The sequence below is a fragment of the Eurypyga helias genome, unplaced genomic scaffold (genome assembly GCF_000690775.1).
Source record: "Eurypyga helias isolate BGI_N326 unplaced genomic scaffold, ASM69077v1 scaffold17689, whole genome shotgun sequence".
In the NCBI taxonomy this organism is placed as follows: Eukaryota; Metazoa; Chordata; class Aves; order Eurypygiformes; family Eurypygidae; genus Eurypyga; species Eurypyga helias.
In genome coordinates, this window is record NW_010270288.1 from 2,805 (window position 1) to 13,130 (window position 10,326).

At 56.6% G+C, this 10,326-nt stretch overlaps 1 protein-coding gene across 1 annotated transcript in view; it reads left to right on the top strand.

Annotated features, from left to right (window-relative positions):
* Positions 1-6,794: 6,794 nt before the first annotated feature.
* Positions 6,795-10,326, top strand: part of MATN4 (matrilin 4) — a 6,900-nt gene continuing 3,368 nt past the window's right edge. The window contains exons 1-3 of the mRNA XM_010158397.1: positions 6,795-6,867; positions 8,221-8,790; positions 9,961-10,083. Coding sequence (XP_010156699.1) covers positions 6,795-6,867; positions 8,221-8,790; positions 9,961-10,083 — 766 coding nt within the window. The remainder of the gene's footprint in view (positions 6,868-8,220; positions 8,791-9,960; positions 10,084-10,326) is intronic.

Here is a 10,326-nt window from a genome sequence, read left to right on the forward strand (position 1 = left end):
AGATGATGGGCTGAGAGCGGCTGCCCTGTGCCCTGGTTCCCTAAAGCACGCTTGGGCAGTCCCCTGACTGCCTGAAGTGCCCTTGTTTCATCCGGGTTGGCTCTGTGCCCTCATCCCAGGATGCAGGTGGGAGAGCCAGCCTGGCTCCTGGCTCCGCCACAGACTTCCCACAGTCTTGAGCAAGTGGCTTTGGCTCTCCTGGACTCTGGTCCCTCATGCCACGATGTAGGATTCACCTTGGAGAACCTCATGAGGCCTGAAAGCCTCAGTGAAGCAACCTCAGACTGTTCCCTGATCCCTCCTGGAAACAAAGACCTTCTAGGCATCCTTGGAGGGAACTCGTTCAATGCAACAGAATTAGATCATTTCAACTAGTTGCTCACAGGTTGACCAGAAAGGGCTCATCCCACATGGGAGTGAGGTTGAGGTCAAGTGGTCCTCAGCCATGGCCTCAAACGCTGCTTCAAGGCCCTGGGGATGTCTCACAGGAGGTTGCCATGCAGCATCCTATCAGGCAAAGACGGGATGATGCTGAGCCCCAAGGGTCCCCAGGGCACCTGATCTTCAGCATGGGCAGAAGTGAGGCCGCAGGCCGCTGCGATGCTGGTGGAAATTCTTTGGAAATTCTCCTGTGGGCTGATGGCATCCCAGTCCTGGGACAGCAGTGCTGCTGCCAGAGGGACATGGAGCCGTGAAGTTAGGTGGGAGCAGTTTCCTGTGATACCTTTGGGCTTCTCCCTGTGAAAAGTGTCTAGACAAAGAATTCAAGCAGTTTGCTTTCCACTCTTGAGGAGGACCGAAAAGTCTCTGCATGCTTTTCTGCAGCCGCCAAACGCTCCTCGCTGTCTGCTATTTCAATTAAACACATAGCAGGGTGGGTAGGATAAAGGGGAGAGGCACAAGAATATTCTCCTGGCGTATTTCCTTATGCCAACACATTGAGTCACGTCTCCAGAGTGAGAAATATGATATAAAGATTTAGAGAAGGAGGTCAGGCAATGCATCTATGATTGTGGGGCTGAAATAGCAGGCACTCTGTGTGGTTGTCTGTGCTGTATAAGCGTGCTGGAGGTCAGCTGGGGATATTGGTCCCAGCAGATTTGGGAGACAGATGTTCTGCTAGATACCAGCTCTGCTGCATCAGGAGCTCAGCTGACAAACTGCACCAGCCCAGGAACTGCGCTGGGTCATTTCTCTTTCCTTTGTGGTTGAACACGCATATTTCTGGGGGAAAAAATGCACTCTAACACCTTCCTCCCAGAACAAGAACGTAGGCAATGGATTGCTGCCTCAGCTTCTGGATGGCCCAGACCTCCTCTCCTCCAAGGAAAGTCTCTGGGCCCGGTTCAGCTGTCCTCCAGGGCCTGCTAGCAGAAAAGCCCTTGCTTTTTGAAGAGAGTACCTCGGTCAGTCTTTCCCCTGTTGATCACTCCTCATCAAAATCTCAAAGCATGCCAAGGTCCCTCCAGTTTTGCCTAACATACTGGGCAGGGCTGAGTTTGCCAGTCATGCAGCTCAGGGCACAAGCACAGCCTAAGGTGTTGAGTTGGACAGATGGGAACAGGGAAATGCCACCAGCATCCTGAAATAGGAGCCATCTCCCGATGTGACTGATTGCACAAGGGCAATTGGCTGACCATCCAATGTTTCCCTCTTGGATAGATCTTTAACACAGGCTTCAAAAGCCATGTTTAATTTGCAAGTGAATATGGCATTTGTTCTTGCCAGCTGTGGCCGCAGCAGCCCAGGTACAGCCTGTTTCAGTGCAGAGGCTGGCTGGGCAAGCGGCTTTCCTCCTAGAGTTGCAGAGCACTGGCAGGTCTTCTAGGAATAGCTTGGAGGCAGAGAAAAACCCCAAGTGCTGTCGTGGAGAACGGTTAAAAGGGGATGCTCTGTCCATTGCTACACCCAGCATTTCCCTCCCACGGGGTCTTCAGGTGTCATCTCATAGTATAAGCCTGTTGGGATTTGTATGATGTGAAGTCCCTGAGCTGTGAGACACAGACACCTGTCACTCAGCCTGCACATGGACCTGGATAAGCCTTCCTCCTGCCCTCCCTGGGAATATGCCAATCCTGGTGAGTGCCAGAGAGCACCCCATAAAATGGAGAATTGGCCTTTTGGAGGAGCATAGGGAGGGAAAGCGGAGTCCTTTCCACATTCAGCAAGGTCTCCCTGTTAGAGCACTCCTGCCGCTTCGCTCCGATTGGGTTTGGAGCCCTGATGTGCTCTTTGAGAAGCGCAGCCTTGTGTTTCAAACAGCGTGTCCTTCCAGGTGGCACTTGGCCCAGTAAAGCTGCCGTAGCCTTGTAACCGGAGAGTACTGCGATGTCCTGGAAAGAGTCTGCTCTTGTTCTCCCACACGTGTGTTTGGGAAGAACCAAGGACACACCAGTCCTCAAAAAGTGGAGAAAAACCATTTTGGGCTGTAAATTCAGGTAATCTTCCTGGTCTTGACGTGCATGCGCTCCCTGACACTTCTCTGCTCTGAAAACTGCATTGCTGCCCTCTCTGGTGAGGTTTGCAGCTCATCACCCAGCCACTGTGGAGGGTGAGCACTGAGGAGCCGGGGCTGTGACTGAGTGCAAGGTCAGCACTACCTGTACGGTGGTCCGGAGGGTGGATTCGGGGCTCGTGGGCAGCAGCGGCAGCACTGAGGGCCCTGCTCCGGCAGGCAGGGAGTGCCTTGGGACTGTGGTTTGTGCTGGGAGAAACCAACCTTTGGGCAGCCCTTTAGGAGGGGGTGAATCCAGCCCCAGGGCTGTCCCAGGCCTCATCCATTCACATGGCTTGAGGGTCTTGCAAATACATGGACAACATGCCAGTGGTCCATCTGGTTTTCCACCGCAAAATCTGACATCAAGAGGTGCCTCCAGGTCAATGTAAGTTGTCTGCAGCTCTCCAGGTACCTCTGGTTGCTTCATTGTCCCCTGTTCCTGGGGCAGGACAGGCTCCTGTCATCCTCTCTTGGTCCCATGTGCACTTTTTGGGCAGTCTTTCTCCCAGGCATGGACCCAAAGGATGACTTGCTGTCCTGACAAGGATATGAAAATTTGTCTCCCCATCCTCCAGCCTGAGGCAGGTCTTGCTGTCTTTCTGCTGTTGTCCTGGCAGGACTCTGGTGTCCTAAGCAGAACGAGTCTGTGTCCAGGCTCCTGAGCCTGTTTTGGGTCTTTTTTTTTTTGACACTTTCATCAAATAACACTTGTGTGGGAGTTGAATTATGGCCTGCCAAAACTGCCTGCTTGTGTCTCCACAAAGAAAAGCCCTGCAGAACAAAACAGGGTACAGAGGGAGGAAGGCGAGGTGGGTGAGTCTCAGGGACATCATATCTAGGGCTGCTCTACCATCGGCCAAGGTGTCCAGCACAGAAACTAGCTGGTAGTACGTGCGGCATCAGTGCCATGCACCTCTGCCATGCGTGCCCAGACGCATGGGCACACTGCGTGGGACAGCCCCCCGGCTTTGTCCGTGTTGGGTAACAGCATGCTCGGTCAGAGGCATCCTTGCAGTGCACGGCAGTCCCTTGTCCTGGCTTCTCACAGGGTCTGGAGGCACGGCAGAGCTGGTGCTGCTGCTCCTGCTCCGTGTCCCAGGCCTGCCAAGCCCGGGCAGGTGGCTGGAGTTGTGGGTTTTGTTGTAAACAGAAATCCTGGCTAAAGGCTGATGTGCCCAGATTTATAAAATCTTGCATGTGGTTGTACCTGAGACCTGGCTCATGACTCCGTAGCCACAGTCCACAACCTGCCTCGTGACATTGCGGTCGGGGCTTTTCCTGGTCTGTGGAAACTGCCATCTCTTGAGTCTTTCACCCCCCCTTTCTCCATCTGCTTCATCCCCCCTACAATTCTCTAGAGCCCCCACCCCTGTGACAAGCAGGAGGGTGTGGAGCTGGCTGCATCCCTCACCCCGCTCCCCGCATCCCTCATCCACTTCCTGCCATGCCCCAGGGAGGATGCACCCGAAGGGGAATATTCAGAGCATTTCTGTTAACCTGTAGCCAGGAGCGAGCTGCCAAGGAGGCCGTGCTGAAACCCGAGGCGGCTGTTTTTCCTGAGACTCAGCACTTGGCAGGGAGAGCCGACAGACAAGCAGCGGAGCAGGGAGGGATCCAAGTACCCCGGGGGGACAGCAGCAGAGGTGCCCAGGGAGGGTGTCTGGGCAAGGCGTGCTGGCTTACCTGTTGGCATCTGGGGGTTCATCTCCACGTCCTCCTTGTCCGAGATCACAAGGGGAGCTGAGAGGAGGCTGGGGTCATTGCTGTCCCTTCTCTCCTTACGTGTGGTTCGTCCCTTGGTCACCCTCTTTGTGCCATGTACTGAGCATCCCTTCAGCACGGACAAGCAATGGCCGGTTTTCCCCCTTGCGTTGCTCCGAAGGGTCAGGAGATGGTCCAAGTGTCCCTCTCGGCTCAGCCGCTGTGGGGTTCAGCCGAGCCAGCCCAGCGGCAGCGCTCGCCTTTCCTGGACCTTTTTCCTTTATAGCTGCGCGTTATCTCAAGGTCTCCGGCATCGCAGCCGGCGCTGTGTTTGCCTTGCTGCACCTGCCTGCCAGCCGGTCACTTCCCACCCATCTCCCTCCCACTCCTGGCGGGTGATGGGGGGCTCGAGGGTGTGTGGGAGCCCTTGGGGTGGGGGTAACCCCCATGGGGCTGCCAGTCCGGGGGGAGTGAGGACAGCGAGTAGCAGGGCAAGTTGCCCAGCGCAGAATAGTGGGAGAGATACTCGGGGAGTCAACTTTGCTTCCCTGACCCCTCAGCCTTGCTCCGGGGTGTTATATTGAACCAGGGACCAGGGCACTGTCCCAGCCTGGATCTCTGCTGCCAGGACCAGTGCTGGGTACATGACTGAGCTGTCGTGCCCTGCCCTATCCAGGCAGCATCAGCCTCTCCAGCCGCGGCAAGTGCCAAGATTTCATCCAAAGCTGAGATGCTGTTAAAAATAGATCAGTCGTGAACTGGTTTTCTCCTCCTTGGTTCTTGGCCCAAGAGCTCATTCCTCTCTCTGTGCTGGCTTTGAAGCTCTCTGGATGCTGCGAGACACCGGCTGCGTGCCAGCCTGCCGTTGCACAGAGGCTTGGGGAGTGGAGAGCTGCAGAAATGTTATAGGTGGCATAGCTCTCCCTAAAATATTTAGGGGTTAGTGAGTGCTTTCTCCCAAAAAAAAGCATGTTAGGGGAAAGAATCTGCTAAATAAATGGGGAAACAAAGCTGGGGTTGGAGGGGCTGTTTGCTCCTCCACTTGCACATGGTGTTCTTGTGAGGGGGCACAGGCACCCGAGCACTCCCGGCCACCGAGGGGATGCTCACCTCGGCCCCACGGCTTCCTAGGAAACACCTGCCTTTCTGCAGCCTCCCCTCAGCCCTGCAGCCCAGGGCGATCCCACTGTCCCCTCCACTACCCAGCTCTGCGGGAGCTCCCGACGTCTGCCCCCATGTCCCGGGGGGGCTGCTCACGCACCCCGGGAAAACGCCGTGGCTCCCACTTTGAGAAAGGTATTCTGGATCTCCGTTTCCTCTTGTAGCCCTTTTCTGTCCTTCTAAATCCTCAATATCATTTTTCAGGTGTGAATGCTGAGTCTGGATACAATTTCAGGATGCAGCTGTGAAACCTATTATCAGCGTCGCTGCTATCAAATACGTTCGGTTCAGGGCTGCATGTAACCACTGAGCAATTAAATGGCAACCCTGGTGATGAATTACAACCGAGACCTCCTGGGGCTAAATAAACACTGGCTGATAACTACTGATAAAATGAATTTCCGTGTGCTTTTTTTAAAAGCACCCTTCCAGTATCTGTGCCCAGTCGCGGTGCTGCACGTCTCCCGGGGGAAGCGGCGTTAACTGTGGCATTTCCCCCCGCAACACCTTGGGTTTCCGACCAGAGCTGGAATAAACATAAACAAATCCATGTCGCTGCAGGAGCCAGGCAAGGGCAGGTAGGGGGGGAGACAAGCAGCAAGCTGAGGTTTTGGGTAACAAGTCTAAATGTCTTTCCCCCATCTATCCCACCTCGAAAGTATGAAAAAAAACCTGTTGGGGTGCAAAGCAACTGGGTGGAGAGCTGCAAAGTGCTGGTGACAGGGTGATGGGGTCCCGGGGGTGATGCCTCCCTGCCGAGGGGAGCAACAGGCTGGCAGTGCTTCACCCAGCACCCTGCCCAGGGGAGTGGGTGCAAAGCCGTCTGCGCAGGCACCGTGACACCCTGTGCCTGTGGAGGCTCTCCAAGGGTAGTGTGGGAAAAGGCAGAGAATAAATCTGTGGAGCTTCTCAGAAAAATGATGTTTGCCAGTGACTTTGGGAGACTGAGCAGGTTTGGTCTGTGTTGGTGTTTCATCTGGGGGTTTCTCCTCCTTTGTGGAGAGCGTGTGAGCAGGGCCCGTACTCCGCATCCCTGGGAGCAGCTTTCCCATTCTCCGGCTGGCTGCCACACCGCCGGTGAAAAAGCATTTGGCTGAACATCCCATCCGCCTGGTTTGCAAGTGAAAATAAGGTTTGTGCGATGGCCAGCTCCACCCAGAGCAGAAAATCAGACCCTTTGGCAGATGGCTGCTACTGTAATGAAATTTAGCTGCGCTGAGACTGCCAGTGAAAAGTCCCACGTGGGTGCGGAGAGGTTTGGGGATGGATCTGTCACAACTGCTGCTGCTGCCCGGGGCTTTGGCACTGCCTGGGGACACCCACTGCAGGCAAGCGTGGCCCCATGGCTCAGCCCACCCGCAGCACTGATGGCACGTCCTCTTCTCCCTGCAGCGAGTCCCCCAGCCCCAGAGCCGTGCAGTCTCACAGAGCCACGATGAAGCTCCTGCCCGTTGTCCCTCTCCTCCTGCTTCTCCTGACGACGCTGGAAGCCAGACCAAGACCTGCAGGTGAGCCCTGGCTGGTGGAAATTGCCTGGAGGAGGGAGAAGCAAGTGTGTCAGGGTGGTGAAGCCCTTGGAGGACAGCTTGCTGCTTGAGGTGGGGGGACCATTCTATGATTCTATGACCTGATGCCTCTTCTTTGGAGGCATCCCTTGGATGATGAAAGATCCCCCCAGGCATGAAACACAAACTTCCCAGTGCCTCCCAGAGGAGTGGGAGCCTGGGCCTGGCCCCAGCATGGTGGGTCTGGTGCCACTTGCTCCCGGCACGTCCTCAGCTTTGGCACAGCCTGGCTCAGGGCTTGTCACCCTCCACTCGTGGGCTCCGACCTCAGCAGGAGGCATGGGCGTCAGGGGGAACCCCCTCCCTGCACAGGTCTCCTGATGGGGGGCACAAAGCAAACCCAGGGGCACCAGGCTGGCTCTTCCAGAGGGAGCTAAATCAATTCCAGTTTAAAAACAGTGAACACTCCAAACAGAGAAAGGAGGTGGGTATGTCTCGGAGACCTTCTGAGCAGCTGAGATGACGGCCCAGGTCTGGGCATCATCCCAAGGGGACTCAAAGTGTTTGCTTACCATTAGGGCCAAATTCTCCCAGGCTTGGGTACACACAAGCCAAGCAAAATATGTTCATTGGCATTTCAGTTGCTAAACACTCTCCCGGTTTGCACTGGAAGTTGCACCCATATGTCCAAGAGCAGCTCCTTGGCTCGATCCTGAAATGTGTGTGCCCTTAACTGTGCTTTTCACGGTCTCATTTTCTGTCCTCAAAAAAACCCCACAAACCTGCAACAAAGCAAGCCATGGTTTTAGGCAGAAGCTGGTAAAATGCAGTAAAAACCAGAGGAAGCTGAAGCTGTGGGGAGAACAGAAGGACCCAAAGCAGGGTTTTCATGCTTGGCAGCAGGAGCCTGTGTGGTGCAGAGGTCTGGAGCAGAGCTGCAGCACAGGGCACTGGGCTGCTTTACACTTCAGTGCTCTGATTTGCTGCAGGGATGAAGATGCCGCTGCCTAAACCTGTGCCTAAATCCTGACAGGGCAGATGCCAGAGGCATTTCTGCAGCCCCTGCAGCTGTTGGCTGTGGAAAAGCAAGGAGTGGGAGCTGGGTCTGGCTGCAGGGACAGTGCTGGGGAGGAGGGGACACTGCCATTTGCCCACAGCCCCATGGCCAGGCCATGTCTCCCCAGCCTGTCATCCCTGCTCCTGCTCTGCCAGCACCCTCCGTGGGTTTATTTGGCAGTTGGAAGGTGCTGGTCTGGGGGGGCTGCCCAGATCTGCCCTCTCCATCCCCCACTGAGCACCACTCAAGCCACCCGAGGGGATTCTGCAAAGCTGAATCGTCTCTTTGTCCCCTTCTAGCCCTGAAATGCAGGACGGGTCCCCTGGACATCGTGTTTGTGATCGACAGCTCCCGCAGCGTGCGCCCCTTCGAGTTCGAGACCATGCGGCAGTTCATGATGGACATCATCGGCAGCCTGGACGTGGGCCCCAACGCCACGCGGGTGGGGGTGATCCAGTACTCCAGCCAGGTGCAGAACATCTTCTCCCTCAAGACCTTCTTCACGCGGGCGGACATGGAGAAGGCCATCAACGGCATCATCCCGCTGGCCCAGGGCACCATGACTGGGCTGGCCATCCAGTACGCCATGAACGTGGCCTTCACCACGCAAGAGGGCGCGCGCCCTCCGCACAAGAAGATCCCCCGCATTGCCATCATCGTGACGGACGGGCGGCCCCAGGACCGTGTCACCGAAGGGGCCCCCCAGGCCCGGAACGCTGGCATTGAGATCTACGCCGTGGGCATCCAGCGGGCAGACATGAACTCGCTGCGGGCCATGGCCTCGCCGCCGCTGGAGGAGCATGTCTTCCTGGTGGAGTCCTTCGAGCTCATCCAGCAGTTCGGGAAGCAGTTCCAGGACAAGCTTTGCGGTGGGTGAGAGCCACGGCTGTTGCCTGGGCTAGAAGGTGACCTTCAGATGGGTGTTTGAGGTGGCTGCCCTTGCTAGGAGCTGCGTGGACAGGGAGACAACCTCCCTGATGTGGTGCTGGGACAGGCAGCCTCTTGCTGGCCTTTCCTCTGGCTCACCTCTCCTGGGGTGAGATAAGGAGAGAGTCATAAGCGTTGCCAGCAAGCACTTTTCTTACCCGTGCCAGTTAGCTCTGCCCCGAGCCAGGACATCGTGGCAGCAGTGATGGGGATGTTAAAGAGCAGAAACGTGGAGCTGATTTCCCTGGGTGTGATGGGGACGGGTGACAGGTCCCAGGGCCCCGTATACATTTCGACATGTCTCTAGCAGAGTCTCCTCCTGCGCAGACACATGCATAGCATGGGCTGCGTGCACATTGTCTTTAATAAGACTCCGGCCGTGTGGTGCGGCTCTGGAGCATCCAGCCCATCTTGGCTGGAGCCGGGAGGCCGGTTCGCACCGTGGCTGTGCTGGCGTGGGTCAGGAGCCTGCAGACTGGGAGCTGTGTGTCCCCTCCTGTGCTGGCGGGTTTTGCTGGACACCTGGCACTGCAGTGGGCGGGCAGGACCTCGCTCATGTGCTTCAGCGTCTGTTAGAGGGCAGAAGGCAGCTGCCGGGCCCTTTCAGGCAGTGTTTCCTCGTCAGGGGCATGTGTGTGCTTGCAGGGCTGCGTTAGTGCCCTGGTGAGTCCCTGCTTGCTGGGATGGTGGTCCAGGGCTGACCAGGTATTGCCCCCCGGGACCCTGATGTGCTCCTGCGCCTGATGCCTTTGCTTACAACGCCCTGCCTGACGCCTGCCTGCCCTGCTGCCCGCTTCCCGGCTGGCTCCACAGGCTCCTGGCTGCACGGACACGCAGACCCAACTTCTTTGGCATGATCTGGCTGAGCTCAAGCCTTTGCTTACTCAGCTGAAGCCATCACTGGAACCAATTAATATCGAGTGTTGATTAGTGCTAGGGTAGATCAGAAAGCCGAGTCGGTTCAGAAACCTGCCCCGTGCAGTGTCCATGACCTGGCAGTCAGTGGGTGAGCTGGGGCTGGAAGGGCTGGGGCCATGCTGGTGGCTTCGGCTGTAAGGACCGGGCACGTGCTGGAGCCAGGGTGCATCTCTGATGCCCTCTCTGTCTTGCAGGAGTGGACATGTGCGTGGAGCAGGAGCATGGCTGCCAGCACAGCTGCGTCAGCACCCCCAGCTCATTCTACTGCGAATGCAACCCGGGCTACAGGCTCAACGTGGACGGAAAGACCTGTTCCCGTAAAAACCCTTTTTTTATCCTAATTTGTGTAGAGGGAGGTACAGGTCTCATGAAGGGCAGCTGGAAGGCAGCAGAGGACCCTGCAAGGCTGGCAGCAGCCTGGGTGCTGTGTCCTCTGGGCTCACCGCCTCCCGGGTCTGTAATGACTGTGGACATTCAGCATTGCTAAATCCTGGTCACCTCTCTGGGATGGCACTGTCGGGGCTCACATGGGCACAACCGGCCGGCTGTCACCTGAGGGG